At 37.9% G+C, this 20,233-nt stretch overlaps 1 protein-coding gene across 1 annotated transcript in view; it reads left to right on the forward strand.

The window, feature by feature from the left end:
* aspm (assembly factor for spindle microtubules) overlaps positions 1 to 20,233 on the forward strand; it is a 63,135-nt gene that overhangs the window by 27,078 nt on the left and 15,824 nt on the right. The window contains exons 11-19 of the mRNA XM_052012453.1: positions 458 to 600; positions 696 to 781; positions 1,241 to 1,459; positions 3,414 to 3,615; positions 7,453 to 7,598; positions 7,908 to 8,036; positions 12,045 to 12,239; positions 14,518 to 18,990; positions 19,610 to 19,759. Of these exons, the coding sequence (XP_051868413.1) occupies positions 458 to 600; positions 696 to 781; positions 1,241 to 1,459; positions 3,414 to 3,615; positions 7,453 to 7,598; positions 7,908 to 8,036; positions 12,045 to 12,239; positions 14,518 to 18,990; positions 19,610 to 19,759 (5,743 nt within the window). The remainder of the gene's footprint in view (positions 1 to 457; positions 601 to 695; positions 782 to 1,240; positions 1,460 to 3,413; positions 3,616 to 7,452; positions 7,599 to 7,907; positions 8,037 to 12,044; positions 12,240 to 14,517; positions 18,991 to 19,609; positions 19,760 to 20,233) is intronic.

Consider the following 20,233-nt stretch of genomic DNA (forward strand, 5'->3'; position numbering starts at 1 on the left):
GTACTTGTCATGTTGTTTATTAATTCTTTGGATGTTAGTCATTGCTCCATTTACTGCCATACATTTCTTCTTTATTTTCTCCAATCTACCATAGTCAACTCGTGCCTCCTATTATTCCAGATTGCTTTTAGTTGCAAAGCCATAATTTCAGAGTGAACTAAATAGCTTTCAATTCTTATATAAAAATCTCCACTACTATGATTGTTCTTTCCTAAATGTATTAACCACAGCATTAATTAACCCTCTTTCAAAGTATAATATAAATAGTTATTCAATGTACTGATGTAGAGAAGCATCTTGGCTGCAGTCCATGATTTTATCCTCCTGGTATGAGATGAAGTTTTTATGAAAGAAAATTATGCACTAACACTGCTGGAGGGTTGCAATTGTGAAGTGTTTCTTATAGATGTGCACTTTTAAAATTCATGTTTTTTTTTGTTGGGGTGATCTTTTACAGGCGAGCAGTGGAGCTTCTTACTCAAAACTGGAAACTGTCAAAGCAGCTAAGGGTCCCAGCAATTAGCCGCCTTCAAAAACTGCATAATGTGGATGTTGCACTTAATGCCCTTAAAACTCGAGTTGATCTGAAAGATGAACGGGGTAAAATTAAATTTTCTTAACTTCGGCAGAAAGATTAGTTTTTTTCCTAATTTTCAAATAGATTTTGAATACAATTGTTTTTTGTCCTCCACCAGGCAATGATATAGATCCTAGAGATATTGTAGATGGACATCGGGAAAAAACTTTGGCACTACTGTGGAGAATCATCTTTGCCTTTCAGGTATAGTATAGACTATGGAAATCTAAGTGAACTTTGAAGAGTTGTGACCTTCACCTATACTATTTTTATAATCATTAAATGTTGCTTGGGTAGTTTTGAAATTAAATATTGAAGTACACGTTGGGAAATCGTATATGACTTTCTTTTAGTTTTCATTGTTAATTTTAGTTTTTTTTTGTCAAAAGTAAATGGTAGTAACTGGCCCTGCACCTTTGTACAGGGAAGCAGATGTACAATGAAGTGCATGGAGCATACAAATATAACTAAGAATATTATAAAAGCCCAAAGCCCTAATTTTATTTTTGTCTTCTAGTGTCTCGCTATTAGAAGCAAGGTTCAAATAGAAAATGAGCGGTTCAATAACACTGATAAGATTGACAGCAAAAAGTTAACCAGTTTAAGTATTGTGCATAGAGTACTAACATTCCAGTTTTGACCACATTGTTTTCATCTACTCAGGTGGAGATTTTGCTAAATGAAGATCAGCTGCGAGAAGAAATTGAATTTCTGAAAAAAGCGTTGCATACATCACACAAACTCGCAGCTCTGCGTTCTCTGTCTGTTCCATCCCACCCAGTGAAAGATAAAGACCTCAACTGCATGCCTGAAAAATATAGTCCACAGATCACTTTGTTGATGAATTGGATAAATGCTGTATGTGCATATTATGGTGTGAAAGTAGGTAAAGTTGTTATAATGAATTAAATTTTGCTTTTTGCATTTAAAATGAGTCGTCATTGGTTGCCTTGTGTATTTGACTTTTTCTGCTGGTGGTGCAAGATTTTGACAGGCTCTTCAGGCGATAATATGTATAAGCATATTTTCTCATACATTCCCTGACTTAAATTTTATTTACTTTTAGGATGTGCACATCACTGTGTGTGATCCATGGGGAAAAAAATACACATGACTGATTTCATTTCAGGAAGACATCAAACTCTCATGAACTTAGTTTCTTGATGCAACTTTCTAAGTCTCACATATGCTTAATGAAATTTAATGCTTAAGAATATTTTTCCAGATATAGTTAATGTTATAAATTCAATATTTTGAACCACCTGAAAGCTGCAATGACAAGAAACTAATATCTTTATTATTATTATTATTGTTATCTTTAAGCAATTCAATATATTCATATCTGTTGATTAACAAATTTTGTCTAATTTGAGGCTTATAGAAGGTCTATAAATTCGGTAATAATCTTAGCATTTTTAAGGAGGAGAACTCGTTTGTTCCAAAAGTTGTAGGTTTTCAAGTTATCTTTGAAACTCTAGGGAAGAGCCAACTGATTTTCAAACAGACCGAGCAAGGCAGTTAGTTATCTTAGAACTTTACAGGTCACTTTTTATAAAGACAGGTGAACTGTATTGTGAGCAATTATAACATTGTCTCTAAAATGTTTAAGAGTTTAACACATTGGAAATGTGGTTCTGAAATATGTTGGGGAGGATAAGGTTTGCATTCATACAAATGCAACGTGTGAATATACGTGCTAATTGGAATCCTGCAACTTCATATTAATTGTAATGTTTTTGCTGTCTTGCTATGTTAGTCTTCATCTACCTAATACTCATTTCAAATGAAATTGTACCTTGAACATCTTTTAATCAATGCTGCGGGACTTTAAAATTCTTTCAAAATAATGGTTCAGATCTGGAGGCATTAAAAGGGGAAAAAGTGAAATTTCAACAGGTAAGGAACAAAAATCCTAACCCATAACATGATAATGGAAAAACACACAAGCTGTCTTATCATTTTGCATGTAAACATCTTCAATTAAAAGTTTTCTTCTGTTGTAACTAAATCAGTGATTAAAAATTAGTTCATATGATGGATACAACTGACAAATTTTTAGTCAAACGTTTTGTTATTCTCACCATCTTGTAAGTAATATTTATTTTGTTTGAAATCTTACTATTTCATACATGGTTCACTTTTTCCCAATGCCCAGCATGTAAAGTGAAAGAAGATGACCCTTTGTCTACCGTGTTAAATTTGAATTTTACCGAAGCTTGACGTTGTTTGAAGAAGGGGGGAAAAAACATGAGACCACTGAATTTGGCTTGTAAATGATTTGAAGGGAAACTGGTGGTCCTGTTATTGATTCATGAACAATGTGTTATTGATAGTACAGGACAGTATCATCAATTAGAATTCATCCTGGTATCAGCAAACTAGAAATATGGTGTTTCCACTCATGATTTAGTGACCCATGCCAGAAATCTTGCTTCTGTGGTTATAGTATAAGGGTGGGCATGATGTTACCTTGCTGTTGAATAAAATGCTATGTACACAGTTGAAGCTCACATGAAGAATAACTGATCAACTAGTGGTCATTGGATGGTGTAGAGAGAAATTATTAGTATTAGAAATTGTCTGGTAGCTAGAGGACAAAGATTTAACATTTGGAATAAAGCCTGCAACAACACAAGGCAAATAATTCTTATTTACCTAAGAATTAGCAAATTATTTGCCATAATTCTGTTATTCTAATTGAAGTGTCAATGCAGAACTTTGTCATTTTGCTCTAATATTAGCAAATGGCTATTTTAATGAGGCCTAAATGAGAAAAACTGTAATAAATTGCATTTTTAAAAATTGGATGTATAATGCATTTTTTTTATTGTTTCAGGTTGAGAATTTTACTGTTCCCTTTTCTGATGGTAGAGTTTTATGTTACCTTATTCATCATTACCACCCTGGCCTTTTGGCTGTGGACAACATCTGTCAGCGAACCACTCAGACAGTGGAATGTGCACAACATGGTACAGTGGCAATTGATACATCAACCAGTGAGTCTGATGAAAGTTCCATTGATGCCATACCTACAAACTGTGAGTATTTTTGGTGTTCCATATGGCTGTGGTGAAACTTGTAAATAAAAAAAAGTTTTTCTGGGAATGCCCTCACAATAAAATTAGGTTAACACTGAGGTTGATTTTTAAATCTGTAAAGATCATTGGGGTGGTTAGTGCACAAAATAGGTAGGTGAAATCTTATAATGTTGCACTAAAAGAGAGGACCAGTAAAGAGCTCTTTGCAGTGGGAGAGGTGTTTTTCCACAAGTTGGTGCTGGGACATTAAAATAAGATGATGAAGCAGGGACAGGCTGTCCAGCCCTTGGAGCCCACTCTGCCATTCATTAAAATCATGGCTGTTCTTGCACTTCAAAGCCATTTTCCAGCACTATCCCCTTATCTCTTGATATGTTGAGAAAACTGTGGATTTGAATGAGCGTGATGACCAAGCCTCCAGGGTTGAGAATTCTAAAGGTTTATTTCCCTCTGAGTGAAGAAATTCCCTTCCCCCATCACAGTTCTAAGTGCCCTACCCCTTACTCTGAGACTGTTCCCTTGTCCTAGATCCCTCATCTTAGGGAAATATCATTCCTGCATCTAGATTGTAAAGCTCTGTTTTGATGAGAGCCCCTCTCATTCTTCCAAACATTAAAGAATATAGTCCCAATCTACTGAATCTGTCTTCAAATGGCAAATCTCTCATCCCTGAATCCAGAAAAGTGAACCTTCACTGCACTCCCATGGTAAGGAGAGAAAAAACTGTACTCAGTGTTCCAGGTGCAGCCACACTAAGGCCCTGTACAATTTTACGACACATTTTATCACTCGTGTATTTAGATCTTCTTGTAATAAAGCCATCTTGATTGTTTGCTGTACCTCCATGTTGGTCTTCAGCTTGTTTACAAGTGTACCCAAGTTCTTTTGAGCATCAACACTACTCAATCTCTCACCATTTAACAAAAACTCTCCTCCTGTTATGTGCTCCAAAGTGGATAAGCTCACATTTTTCCATTGTTTTATTCTATTGACTATTCTCAATCACACTGTCAGCTTGTCCATATTCCCTTGATGCATCTTTGCAGCATCCTCTGCTTTCAATTTCGCTTAGTTTAGTGTCATTAGTCACATTTGATCCCCTCTGCTAAATCATTGATAAAGACTTAAAAGCTGGGGCCCAAACCTCAGACCCTGTGGTTTGCAACCTGACAACAAGCCAGTTATTCTCGTTTTGCTTGCTGGCTTTGTCTGATCAATTTTCAGATGTTGATGAGACCACATTTGAGTATTGTATACGGTTCTAATCGCCTAGCTACAGGAAGGATGTCATTAAGCTGGAAAGGGTGCCAAAAAGATTCATGTGGATGTTACCAGGACTGGAAGGCTTGAGTTATGTGGAGAGACTGTATGGGATGGGGCTTCTTTCCCTGGACCATTGGAGGCTAAGGGTTGACCTTGTAGAGGTTTATAAAATCATGAGGGGCATAAATAAGGTGAATAGTCAGTCTTTTTCCCAGGGTAGGGGAGTCTAAAACTAGAGGACATAGTTTTAAGGTGAGAGGGGAAAGATTTAAAGGGGACGAGAGGTAAATCTTTAACAAACAGTTTGGTCTATATATGGAATGAGCTGCTAGAGGAAGTGGTAGACTCGGGTAAAATTACAATGTTTAAAAGACATTTATACAGGTATGTGGATAGAATAGGTTTAGAGGGATTGGTCCAAATAGGCAGGCAAATAGGCCTAGCTCAAGTGGGCAACTTGGTTGGCATGGACAAGTTGAGCCCAAGGGCCTGTTTCATGCTCTGTAATTCTAAAACACTTGCTGTTTAGTCGAGCAAGATTTTCCATATTGTAAATCCATATTGACTCTGCTCGATCCTTGTTTCAAGATTTTCTGTTATTACATTCTTAATTATAGCCTCTAACTTTTTCCTCATCACTCACATTAGGCTAACAGGTCAGTACTTCCCTGTTTTCTCCCTCCTTTCTTAAATAGTGGGATGGCATTTGCTCGCATCTGATCTACAGAAACAATTCCAGAATCTTTGAAACTTTGGAAGTGATAACTAATGCATCAACTATCTCTGAAGCCACCTCTTTCAACACTCCATTACTGTGAACAACTTGTTTATGCTGAAACACTGCAATCAGAAATACACTTTTTTTTAAATTTGTAGTTGATACTTTTTTTTGGAGCCATGTAAATAGTGGCAGGTAACAAGTATAATCAATACAGGAAGACATTTATGAACAGAGAATGGACAAATAATTGGCACATGCAATAGAACAAGGATGAGTACATTCTGATAGTAATAATCAAGCTCATTTAGAAGATGCAAGTTCAGCTGGGGTAGAGAAACATAGTGATTTCAGAATGCAAACTGAAGACTAGCAAGGCCTTTTTAATATTTTAAACAAAAAGCAAATAGCTCTGAAATTCCAGAGGGCTGTAATTGGGAAAAGTAGTGCAGTCATGCTAACCTGAATTGAACCTTTGTTAGAACTGCATACTGTCCGACATGCCGTATTGTAAAAAGGATGCAGAGGCACTGGGGAGGACAAAATGGAAATTTACAAGGAAGATAATGTGAGGGTATGAGTATCAGGAAAGGATGAAAAACTAGATTTTTCTTGAGAATATAGGGGGCTTAATTATGACACATTTTCATATGCAAAAAAGAATATTCCCATTTGTGGGGAAATGTATATCTGGAGCCATTATTATGACCTAAGAAATCCAGCGAGGGAACGGACAAACCTTGTTACCCATAGATTGGTAAGGAGGCAGAGTTGGCTACTGCAGGGTATGGTTGAAACAAATACAATGTATATGTTTAAGGATAACTGGTAAAGCATGTGAGAGAGAAGGGAATGGAAGCTTGCATGGATAAAATTAAATGAGAAAGGAGAAGACTCGAAATGAGCATAAATGATGGAGCTGGCTGATTGGGCTTTTTTTTTCCCTGTGAACCAGTTTTTCGGTATTTGACAGCTAGAATGGATGACCGTAGTGGATGGTTCCCAGCATAAGAAAAATACTAATAGGGTTGGGAGTGCAAGGTTCTCTACATTTTGCTAGACTATTTCCCCTGCCTTCCCCAGTTCTGGTGCAACCAGCTCTGACTTAAATTTCAGTTCAGACTCCACTCATATTGCCGTACTTCCCCTGGTTGAGGTGGAAGCCTCAAGTGGCTTGAATATCAAAGACACAATGCAGACAGCAGCCAACGTGCTGTTTTAAATGGAAGTATTGCGAGATAGTCATTAAAAATTGCCCAGTTTTCTGGGTTTTCCAACTAAGGCAGTGTTAGTGAATGCAAATGTGTGGAAGTAAATGGTTAGGCCACAGTCTGATTGGTATACAGTTTTTGAACATTGCATTCTTGAAGTGTTTAATCCATATTTACTATTGATGAAAAATTACTTATGAGGAGAAAGTTTAGGTACCAGAACTGTTTGAAGTTCAGCAGATATTTAGCAAAAGTTTAAAAAATTATAAGTATTTTGTTGCTATGAATAGAGAAAAGCTATTCATTTTGGCAAGTTGGTCAATTTTAAATAGGCAACTTGAAAGCATTTGGAAAACTGCAGAGATCAAATATCAATTCTTTTGTGCAAAATGAATCCAAAGGCTAGTCCATTAAAACAAAAAAAAACAAGTGGATACTTGGGGCAATCTTGGCAAACAACAGAGTAATTTTGAGTTGCACAAACAGAGTCAGGTGGCAGGTTTCTATCACTGTGTCATGCTAAAATGAAATTCTGCTGATTGGAATAAATTAGAGTGAAAACTAATGATCACATATGTCTGAGTGATCTGCTGCTTTTAGTTTTGCTATTCAAATGATACAGAATAATATATCCGTTTTATTTAGCATTGCCTTCAGCCAGTATCTATGAAGAACTCTTGGAGAATGAGAAGAAGAATCTTAATTTAGTGACAACTGCTGTTGCAGAACTTGGAGGCATCCCAGCTATGATACGGCACGTGGACATGTCAAACACCATCCCAGAAGAGAAGGTACAAGTTTCTTGCCTTCAAATGAAAGCTTAAAATGAATTGAAATGTTTAATTAATTCTGAGCAAGGGAGTATTGCATCTCATTTGAAGGTTTACAAGACAATTCTTTTAATAAAATGAATGTCTTGAATTTTGAAATTTCATTTTATTTATGGACCATGACTGTTGAGTAGTCATGTTAGAGCCAGCAATAAGTATCAGTATGTTTGCTTCTTGGATTGAATGATTCACTGCAGCAAAATGGCAGTTCTATAATTGCTTTATGAACTGTTTCTCTGAGGTACATATTAATTATTTTTTTTTAAACAGGTTGTTATCATTTATGTCTCATTTCTTTGCGCACGTCTTCTTGATCTACGAAAAGAAGCAAGAGCTGCCAGAATCATACAGGCTGCTTGGAGGAAATACAAGCTAAACTGTGAGCTTCAGCTTTTACAGGTAGTGTAGTTATCCTGCTCTGTTCTGCTGTCAAAGTTGCCTATTCTTTGCAAGATATTGGGTAAAACTATTGTAACACATTATGCCTTTGGTGAGGCAAGTTAAGTTCTATCAAGTTAATTTAAGAAAATCCCATTTAAATATTTATACATTTTAATAACCATTTAAACATATATGCATCCTAATGAAATGAGGCAAAAAGGTATTTTAGTAGTCTGTAGACAAAATTCAGAATATCAAAGGTTTGCAAAAATGATGTATTTTGGAGGCAAGGTCTTTACATCCAGTAAAGTTCAATAATCTTCATGGAAGCATGCATGATGTATTGCCAGATTTCCACATTTTTATGTCAAACGTGTAGGTTAGAAAGATCTATGTTTTATGGAATCCTTAAAGCAACAAAACATGATCTTCAACAAAATTTGACACCAAGCCACATATAAAGAAAGCTCATAAAGCAAGAATTGGGTGCAGCCATGTGACCCCTCATGCCTGCTCTGCCTTTTAGTAAGATCGCAGCTGATCTGATCTTGGCCTCAACTTCACTTATTGGCCTGTTCATTGTAATCCTCGACTCTTTTGCAGTTCAAAGTGATAAATATCTGACCAGTTGACGAAAAGCTCAGTCACGCAGAGCTTTTGCAGAGCAAAGTAAAGGATGATAGTGAGGTGGAGCATTTTGGAAAGGGAGTTGCAGAGATTTGAGCTTCCTTCGAAGAGAGGCACACCAGTAACACACAATTAAATTGGGGGTTTCTCAAGAAGCCAGAATTTGAAAAATATTGTGTCTAGAAGAACATTAGAAATAGCAAGGAGTGAGGTTGTGAACAAATTTGAAAGCAAGAAAACAATAACAAAGTAGTAATTTTACCATCTGGCACTTAATTGAAAGACAATGTTGATCATTGAGCACTGCCAGTGGTTGAAGGAGCAGCTTCTTTCAAGAATCACTAGAGGCAGGAATGGTTCCAGAGGACTGGAAAATCGCTGACGTCACTTCACTCTTTAAGAAAGGAGGGAGGCAAAAGATAGGAAGTTATAGGCCAGTTAGCCTGACCTCAGTGGTTGGTAAGATTTTTAGAGTCCCTTATTGTGGATGAGGTTTCGGGATACTTGGAAGCACCTGATAAAATGCTGAAGTCAGCATGGCTTCCTTAACGGGAGATCTTGCCTGAAAAATCTGTTGGAATTCTTCAAGGAATTAACAAGCAGGATAAACAAAGGAGAGTCAGTGGAAGTTGTTTACATGGATTTTCAGAAGGACTTTGACAAGGTGATGCACATGAGGCTGCTAAACAAGACAGGAGCCCATGATATTACAATTACAGCAAAGGTACTAGCATGGATAGAAGATTGGCTGACTGGTAGAAGGCAAAGAGTGGGAATAAAGGGGGCCTTTTCTGGTTGACTGCTTGTGACTAGTGGTGTTCCACAGGGGTTGGTGTTGGGTCTGCTACTTTTCATGTTATATGTTAATGATCTGGATGATGGAATTGATGGTTTTGTGGCTAAGTTTGCAGATGATACAAAGATAGATGGAGGGGTAGGTAGTGTTGAAGAAGCAGGGAATCTGCAGAAGAACTTGGACAGGTTGGGAGAATGTGCAAAGAAGCAGCAGATGGAATACAGTGTAGGGAAGTGTATGGTCATGCACTTCGGTAGAAGGGATAAAGGTGTAGACCATTTTCTAAATGGGGAATGAATTCAGAAATCAGAGGTGCAAAGAACTGTGGAGTCCTAGTGCAGGATTCCCTAAAGGTTAACTTGCAGGTTGAGTCAGTAGTAAGGAAGGCAAATGCAATGTTAGTATTTATTTCGAGAGGACTAGAATATAAAAGCAAGGATGTAATGCTGAGGCTTTATAAGGCGTTGGTCAGACCAAATTTGGAGTATTGTAAGCAGTTTTGGGCCCCATGTCTAAGGAAGGATGTGCTGGTGTTGGAGAGGGTCCAGAGGAGGTTTACAAGAATGATCCCGGGGATGAAAGGGATAATGTGTGAGGACCGTTTGATGGCTCTGGGCCTGGACTTGCTAGAGTTTAGAAGGATGAGGGGGGGATCTCATTGAAACCTCCTGAATATTGAAAGGTCTGGATAGAGTGGACATGGAGAGGATGCTTCCAGTTGTGGGAGAGTCTGGACCAGAGGGCACAGCCTCTGAATAGAAGGACATCCCTTTAGAACAAAAATGAGGAAGAATTTCTTTAGCCAGATGGTGGTGAATCTGTGGAATTTATTGCCACAGACGGCTGTGGAGGCCAAGACATTTGAAGTGGAAGTTGATAGGTTCTTGATTAGTAAGGGTGTCAAAGGTTACAGGAGGAAGGCAGGAGAATGAGGTTGAGAGGGAGAAATAAATCAGCCATGATCGAATGGTGGAGCAAACTTGATGGGCCGAATGGCCTAATTCTGCACCTATGTCTTATGAATGAGAATGAGACACCCGCATATGGGTCCTTGAGGAGTGCCAGAAGTAACACTGGAAGAACACAATAGGATGAATGTAAAACTAACTAGATAAGAATGGAATTGAGTAAGTCGTATCCTACTCAGCTAGAAGATGGAGGAAGGCATTGGAGGAGGTTGATTTGCCCAATATTGAGGGCATGACAAGTCTGGAGAGATCTATTAACCTTTTAACGTAGACGTGGATGATGTTTGTGACTTGAAGAGCTGTTTGATAAAGTAGCAAGGAATTGAATGCCACTTTTAGGGTTGGTGGCAATGGTTTTCGGGAGGTGGCAATGGTTTTCGGGAGGTGGCAATGGTTTTCAGGAGGTGACAGACACCATTCTTGCTGCTTAGCCTGGTAGAATACAAAAATAAGGAAGTCTTGCAACGGCGGTACAAGGCTTCAGTGAGACCACGCCTGGAGTATAGACTTGGTCTTATTATTTATCTTGGAGCAATTACAGAAAAGGTTAAATGACTGATTCCTAGGGTGGAAGTTGTCTAATCAACAAAGATTGACTGCATTAGACTTTACTCTCTGGAGTTTAGTAGAATGAAAGGTGATTCTATTGAAATAAGATTATTTTGGGGGGGGGGGGAAGGTGTGGTGGGGGTTTACCTGACAGGGTGGATGCTTATGAAAATATAGATGGGGAAAATCCAGAACAAAAGGAGGAGTAATATTTTTTGGGGGTGGGGGGGAAAGACAGCTATTTAAGATTAAAAGATTTTTTTTAAAGATTGAGATTTTTTTAGGATTATAAATTGGAATTCACTTAGCTATTGAAACTTGAGTTATTTGATGTATTCAAAGATAAGATTGTTGGTCTATATGATCAGGAGTGAAACTGCTGCAGAGGACAATAATCAGATCAGCCATCATAACATTGAAATGGCAGGGCAAATTTTAAAATGTCTATGGCCCATTCCTTCCTGTTTTTGTTAATATTTTTACGAAACAGTGAATACTTGCTGGTACATTGTCTATGATAAGCTGTGCGAAAATTCAGTGGAGGAACTAAGGAACAACTCAGTCCTTTCAAAAGCCATGTGGCATGAACTGAGTTCAACAACTGATGCAATCCTTCTTTGACCGTCTTTCAGTGGTTTTGTGGAACAGGCATAATTTATAATTATGATACTTTTCCTGAAATGTATTAGATCTTTTAATTTTCTATTAAACGACTAAGTACTTAAAAGTTTCCTCCAACTATTTTCCCCCCCCCCCCCCCCCCCCCCCCCATTTTTAAAAGTAGATTTGGCAGCGCAGAAAGCAAGAATGTGGAATTTGTTTTCCATATCTCATCTTCGTTTGGGTAGCTGTCTTCTGTTGAGAGTAAAAGAAAGTTACATGGTCTGTAGAGTGCAAAGTATTGAACTTGCACTTTTAAGCCATTGTCTTCCCAAACTTGTATCAATATTATCCTTTATGTATTTGAATATGCTGTTCGTTATTGGAAATATATTGCTGGATGTAATTTTGGAATTTAAAGCTGTGAAAGTGTGAACTAAGATGCCAGCTTACTGTTTTAAATTTAACAATTGTATTGCATTTTAGGAGAAAGAGCAAGCTGCAGGTGTCATTCAAGCAGCAGTGCGTAGATTTTTGCATCGACAGCAGATCAAGAAGAAAAACAATGCTGCAATTATTATACAAGCTATTTGGCGTGGCTATGTGGCAAGGCAGAAGACCAAAGCACTGTTGATGATTAAGATGCAAGCATTGCGGAATGAAGCAGCAACACTTCTTCAGGTTGGATCATTTTGCCTTAAGAAATAAATTTATGACTAAAATAATACACACTGTATCCAATTTAGAACCTATACCTTGCTGCATTTGCTGACTTCCCACTTTACAAATGTTATTCTATGAAGTTAACTTTTAAGTATACAAGGCAGAAGTAAGTTTCAATTACTTGAACATTAGTGATGCTGCATTTTTGTTCTCTACTTTGTCAGACCTGAAAAGCAAGTCAAGTTGTGCAAAGCTTTTGACAGCCAACAAAAATTCCGGGCATCTTTTGGTAGATTAGAGGGAGAAACCAAACTATTTACACATGACTTTCTCATTCTAAGTAGTAACATTATTCATAAATTTCACTCATTGATGCATAAATGGTTACTCTTGAGATTAGTCTTCTATTCCAAAGAGTAATAACAATTTCCACTACCTGCACCTTGACCAAAGAAAATAGCTTGAGTGGGAAAAGCTAAGTAATATTTTAACAAACACTTGAAGATGAAGGAATGGATCACCTTGAGTTTATTTGTGGAACACTTGGTGACAAAACAAAAGGTGGTAATTTCTTCCAAATGATAAAACAGATATTTTGGTTGAAAACTTCCTGCACTGGATGAAAGTTTATTTTTTCATGTTGTCCCATAATAGAGGGCTATTGAACAACATGACGCATGAGTGGGAAATTTGTTAAATTCCATCTTTTCAAAAATATTATACCTGCTATAATATAGTCATTTCTTTCTGTTCTGCCCTCAACTTGACCTCCTTTCACAGAATCATTCCAGCAGAGAAGCTGCTCACACTGGCTCTGCAAGAGTAATCCAGCCAGTCCCTCTCCACGCAGATCTACAAATTCTTTCCTTTTGAATATTTATGGAGCTTTTTTAAATGTTGCAATTGAATCAGCCTGTACTATTAGCCTTGTACTTTCCCTCTGGTTGGGAAAATAGCCTTGTTTCCTGTAACTTTGTCAACTTTTTAGTTATGTTAGTACAGCCCAGTTATTTCCATGGGCTTCAATCTTGATGATAACCTGATTATGTGGCACTTTATCAAATACTTTTAGGAAATCCATACATATCACACTAACTGTATTTCCCTCATGAACCCTCCATTTTAACAAAACAAGTTGGTTAGTAACTCCTTTTTATCGATGTCTGGCCTATCTAAAATCTCTACTGCATCTTCCTTTGCTGAGTTTCCAACAACATTGTTGCTCTTGATATAGACTAATGTAAAGTCCTTATTAGTTCCTCAGTCATGTCTTGGCCTCCTTTCCCAGCAACCAGTCCCATTGGGAAGAGACTCTTCTGCTCTCCTGGTGATCATTTTTGCTTCATATTTATAGTAGCTATTTTTGTAGTTGCAGATATCAGAGTTGTACGTGAAAGCTGTGATTGAGCTGTCTGCTAGCAGTCTTGGGTTGTTCCTCTCTGTTCAGAACATGGAAACCATGCAGAAATATATCTGCATTTGTTGCCACATCTTAAAATTCCCTTTAACTTCATTTGCTTTAGTGTTCTTTTTCAAGTTGGAGTTGACTGACTGAAACCTGGTCTTAAACTGGTTCAAGTGTTTAATGGTATAACTTGCTATTATGAAGACAAGCTCTGCAATGGACTTTGTCAACTATGAGTTTTGATCCACATTTCTTTCCAGGGATGCACTTCAAAATCTGACATTTCTGGTGAAATGATTTTTTAAAAATTCATTCATAAATCTTGTCATATGAATCTCTGGAGAAATGTACAGCTTCATTTTATGAATATGATTCTAGTTTAGTACTGGCCACAGGGGGGCCACGTATCCATATATAAATCTCCAGGCCACAAAATTAGTTGGCTTGGATAGGTTCTTCAGTGACTGCAAAAGTGGTATTAAGGCTTTTTTCTACTCTTTGTAAAGTCTATGCTTTGACTTTTTCCAAAGGAAGGACTCTGCATGAAGATGGTTGATGATCAGATTTTTGATGAATGCTAGTTAAAGGTAAAATGCAGCACTCTAGACAGTTGAGTTTGAATGCCAAATTATCATTTAGGAGGTAATTAACCGTAGAGGTAAATATTCTGTATTTTGCCCAAAATAGTCATTCTATTTATAAAAATAAGTTTTGAAGGCTGAACTTCAACCCTAGTTGTAATCTGCTCTGCGTTGTACTGAGCAATAAATGAACAAAGATCACAGAACATTATTTGAGTGCCAATTTAATTTAATATGGTGTTATGTTCTCCTTTAATTTTGGTGCATAATTTTTGTTATTCATGTAATGTTTCCTTTATTTCATTTACAGGCTTACTGGAGAGGATATATTATTAGAAAGCATTTTCTGAGAGCACGGCAGTATTGCATTCTCATGCAAAGTCGCATCAGGATGAAAATTGCGGTCATCTCTTACAGACGAATTAAATGGGCTACTGTTATCATTCAGAGGCATTTCAGAGCACGTCTCCTGTGTCTATCTGAGCAAAGGAATTACTTAAAATTGAAGGCTTCTGTTGTTAAAATACAGTCTGCATTTAGAAGGTGGCAAGCTCACAAAATGGAAAAGCAGACAAAGGCAACAATTGTACTACAGAAGTATATAAGGGGTTTTCTCTCCCGACGCAAATATAAGCGGTTTCGACACTCCATATCCTTGATACAAGCACATGCAAAAGGATTTCTCATAAGAACTGATATGCGCAGGAGGAAAAATGCTGCTCTCACCCTAAAGAAGTACATAAAGGCTTATGTGAGAGCAAAGCATGAATATGATTCTTATCGGAGACTCAAATGGGCTACAGGAATAATTCAAACAGCTTACCGTCGCTTAAAAATGAGAAAGCTTTATCATCTAACTATGTCAGCTGTACTAATCCAATCAACTTTTAGAATGTACAAGCAGCGAAAAAGATTTGTCGCTGTCCGGAAAGCTGCTATTTCCATGCAATCTTTAGTAAGAATGCATTTGGCTCAAACAAGGTTTCTACAATGCCGGCATGCTGCCATTACCATACAAAGGCACTTCAGGGCTAAACAGCAGGGGAAGAATGACTTGAAGAACTACCTGAAACTTCGACAAGCAACTATAAAACTACAAGTGTCTTTTCGGAAAAGGCAAGCACAAAAAGAGGTTAGGAAGAATCGAGCTGCAGTTACAATACAATCTTGGTACCGAATGCACAGAGGAAAACAAAAATATCTACATGCAAAAAAAAGCTGCATTAGAATCCAATCATGGTATAGATGCTGCATTGCTCAACATGCTTTTCATTCTAAGAAAACTGCAGCATTAGCTATCCAAAAATATTACAGAGCTTACAGGGAAAGTAAAGCTCAGCATGAAAAGTATGTATTAATGCTCAAAGCAGCAATGATTATACAGGCTTACTTTCGTGGTATGAACACTCGTCAGCTTGCCAGAAGAATGAAAGCTGCACGAGTCATTCAGTCATATTGGAAAATGAGAAAAGAGAGATTGAAGTTCTTGTATTATAGGCAATGTATTGTTACACTGCAAGCCCATGTGAGAAGATCATATGCTCAAAAAAGATACCATTCAGTGAAAATAGCAACTTTTACATTACAGGCCCACTTCAGAGCTATTTTAGCTCAAAAGAAAGCACAAGCTGAGTATAGGGCAGTAAGGGCTGCAGCTATTGTCTTACAGTTTGCCTATAGGCGGTTACAAATGAGAAGACAAATTTGCCTGTTGCATTCAGTTGTGAAGATCCAGTCTGCCTTTCGTGCATATGTTTCACGAAAGAAATTCCTGCAAATCAGAAGTGCAGCAGTCAAAATTCAGGCCTTGGTAAAAATGATCCAAGTACGGAAATATTACAGATCCCTTAAAAAAGCGACAACATATATCCAGAGACATTACCGGGCTAACAAGCTTTCTTTAGAAAAGCGAAAAGAATATCTGAGAAAAAAGGAAGCTTGTATATATCTTCAGTCTGTTATTAGACAGCACCGAGCTCAAAAGCAGTTGTATTTGAGTCGACAAGCTGCAATTAAAATTCAATCTACGTTCAGGATGTACAGAGTAAGGAGTCAATACCTTCGGATTCATCTTGCCGCAGTCATAATTCAAAGAGGATTCCGTGCCTACCAGGAAGGAACTTGTCAAAGGCAGAACTTCCTAAAAACCAAAGGAGCAGTAATATGTTTGCAGGCAGCATACAAAGGATATAGTGTACGCAAAAAGATGAAGCTTCAATATAAAGCAGCCGGCAAAATCCAAGCAGCCTTTAGAGGGCATGCTTTAAGGATCAAGTATTTGGCAATGAAAAATGCCGCCATTGCAATCCAGAATTGGTACAGGAGTTGCAAAGCTGGGCAACAGCAGCGACTTACGTACCTTGATATGAAGGCATCAGTGATTATTCTTCAAGCAGCATTCCGTGGATTATCTACAAGGAAAAAAATAAAAGCACAACATCAAGCTGCTGTGACCATTCAAGCTGCTTTCCGGAGGTTCAGTGCACAGTACCATTTCGCTGTGTTAAAAAGCGCTGTGATGACTGTTCAATCCCATTTTAAAGCAAAGTTGTTGGGTAGGAAAGAACGTTATGCATATCTGACAATACGCCAATCAGCAATAACACTTCAAGCAGCTTATAAAGGTATGATTGCAAGGAAAGAACTTAGAAGGAAACGGAAGGCTTGTATTGTAATACAATCTTATTTCAGAATGCACAAAATGTGTACAGAGTTTCAAACAAGGAGACAAGCAGCATTGTTAATACAAGAGCACTTCAGGGCTCATATACAAAGGAAATATCAACATCAAAAATATCAAAATATGAAGGCTGCTGTAATAGTTTTGCAAGCTGCATTTCATGCCATGAAAACCAGAAAAAAGCTGAAAGAAATGCACAAAGCTGCAACAATTATTCAAAGAGCAACTAAATCCTTCCTGGCTAAGAAGCATTACACCACACTTAAAGCTGCTTCAGTTGTACTGCAAAGGCAGTTTAGAGCATTGCTCCTGACCAGAAAACAGCGAGAAATCTATCTGTCCATTCGTAGTGCAACTATATCCATCCAAGCTGCCTACAGGGGTATGAAAGTACGGCAAGAGATGCAGCACAAACACAATGCAGCAACCGTGATACAAGCAGCATTTAGAATGCACAGGGTATACCTTCCGTACAGGGCAGTGAGACTGGCAGCTATAATAATACAAAACCACTACAGAGCGCACCTTCAAAGGAAAACTGATCGTGATAATTACGTGAAAATTCGCAAGAGCGTTTTGCTGCTTCAGGCTGCCTACCGAGGAATGATCGATCGAGGGCATTTGAGGAACATACACAAGTCTGCCAGAACCATACAGTCATATTATCGAATGCACAAACAGCACCAATATTTCAAAAAACTGCGTTGGGCAGCAACCACTATACAACAAAGATACCAAGCTTGTCAAGTAAGAGATGCCCACATGAAACAGTATAATGCCATGAAAAGAGCAACAGTTTGCATTCAGGCTGCTTTCCGCGGAATGAAAACCAGGCAACAAATCCAAAGAATTCACCTAGCTGCAACAGTTATACAAAGAAGATTCAGGGCCTATATTGAAAGGAAAAGATACCTATTGCTAAGAGCTGCCGCTTCTGTAATCCAACAGAGGTACCGTGCACTTGTGCTTGCCAGAAGTCAAAAGCAAGCATACATTTTGATCCGGAATGCAACTCTATCTATACAAGCTGCCTACAGAGGAATGAAGGCACGGCAAGAGATCCGGCACAAACACAAGGCCGCAACTGTGATACAAGCAGCATTTAGAATGCATAGGGTATACCTTCCGTACAGGGCAATGAGACTGGCGGCTATGATAATACAAAACCACTATCGAGCACACCTTCAAAGGAAAACCGATCGTGTTAATTATGTGACAATCCGCAAGAGCGTTTTGCTGCTTCAGGCTGCCTACCGAGGAATGATTGTTCGAGGGCATTTGAGGAACCTGCACAAGTCTGCCAGAATCATACAGACGTATTATCGAACGCACAAACAGCAACAGTGCTTCAAGAAATTGCAATGGGCAACAACTGCTATACAGCGAAGATATAGAGCTTGTCAAATAAGAGATGCCCATGTGAGACAGTACGATACTCTAAGAAAAGCAGCAGTTTGTATTCAGGCCTTCTACCGTGGGAAAAAAGCCCGAGATTTGGCTCATAAAATGAAGGCAACTTACCGTATTAATTCATTCTTGCTGATGTGTATTACCAGGAAACGTTTCTTGATTCAGAAGGCAGCTATTGTAACTCTGCAAGCTTCATTCCGTGGTTATCGAGTAAGGGTACGCTACAGAGCCATGCGGCTGGCAACCATTTTGATCCAGAGATGGTATAGAGCCTGCAAAGTAGGACGTTCACAGTTTGTGCAATATCAGTCCATGAGGTATGCAGCCACTGCAATTCAGGCTGCCTACAAAGGTATGGTGGTGAGACGGTGGGTTAAGCAACAGCGAGCTGCTGCAAAAATTCAGTCATTACTCCGTATGATTCACTACAGGAGAGGCTTCCTCAAACTAAAATGTGCAGCAATTATACTGCAGTCTCACTACCGTGCTTATGAAGCAAGGAAACTATACAGAAAATATGTAGAAGCAGCTGTTGTATTGCAAGGACGATACCGATCCTACCTCTTAATGAAGAAAGAGAGAAGTACTTATTTAACATTCCGTCAGACAATCATCAGCCTTCAAGCCAGAATACGAAGCTTTATTGTTCGAAGGAACTATAAAAAACTTTATCAGAGTATCACTAAAATTCAGGTAATATTTCTGATAGAAAATTTAAACTATGATATGTACAGTAATATCTTATTGCAATTCTAAGGTTTGAAAGCAGTTGAAGAATAAAATTGTAAATAGAGGAACTTTTTGACTTCACTGCAATACAGATAGTAAAATTCCAATAATATAATGCACTCATGACTTTGGTGTCAGACTGACAGATACTTTGAACTATTGAATGTTATTCCTATTAATACCCAATGTGTTTTTGTTTTCACGATGTTACACAGTATGATAAATTTTCCAATATACACAATGAATTGAAAGGGACCATGGGAACCAGGGCCCCACTGAGTTGAAAGGAGCTGCAGTAAACAGCACCCAGTGAACCAGATGCTGAACTGTTGGGTTTTCATATTATTTAGTTAGCGGATTATCAGAGCTTTGGAGCTTTACTGTATATTGCGTTGAATTATTGAGTGTCATGATCAAGAGGGGCATTTTTGCCCAACTAATTCATTAAAACATTTTCTTTTCTGGCTCACCTCTTGTGCATGGACACTCACCAAATGCTAATTAAGTAAGGAAAAGATCTGGCACTGGAAGCGCACATACAAATTCATGTGGGTTACTTATTTGTATTTAATAATCCTTGCAGGCTTGTTATCGTGGAAAGAAACAGAGGCAAGTATTCCTTCTCTACAAGGAAGCTGCATGTGTGATACAACAACACTACAGAGCTTATTGTCAAAGAAAGGTTGAACAAGAAAAATACTTGAAAATGAAATGTGCTGCTGTCATAATACAGGTATTTCCTTTGAATCCATACTGATTACCTATTAATTAAGTTATGCTACTCCATTTGTTCCTTTTAAAAAAAAATGAAGTTCCCCCATAATTGATAAGTTTGCCTGTCTTCATATCTCCTGACCAAGGTTGTCAGATAATGCTTATTTATCACTTTTCACTTTCAGGCAAATTCTAAGAGGTATGAATTTAAAAAGTTTGTTTATAACATGTGCCATTTCTATGTTGAAAGTTTCACACACATTATCTGGGCCAGGTGATTTGCTTCAAAAGTACCTAGTCTTCGGAATGTTTGTTTGCTGGGATGCTTTTTGATTTGATTTCTAGATCTGACTAAATGACTTTCTCCTCCCTGTAAAGACTGATTCAAACTTAATTTGAAAACTCTCTTCTTGAATTTCATCCCAAAAACAACTCTGGAAATTCCTTTCTTTACAATATGTACTAATTTTTAACAATGGTAATTCTTTTAGAG

The sequence above is a fragment of the Pristis pectinata genome, chromosome 3 (assembly GCF_009764475.1).
Source record: "Pristis pectinata isolate sPriPec2 chromosome 3, sPriPec2.1.pri, whole genome shotgun sequence".
Classification (NCBI taxonomy): domain Eukaryota; kingdom Metazoa; phylum Chordata; class Chondrichthyes; order Rhinopristiformes; family Pristidae; genus Pristis; species Pristis pectinata.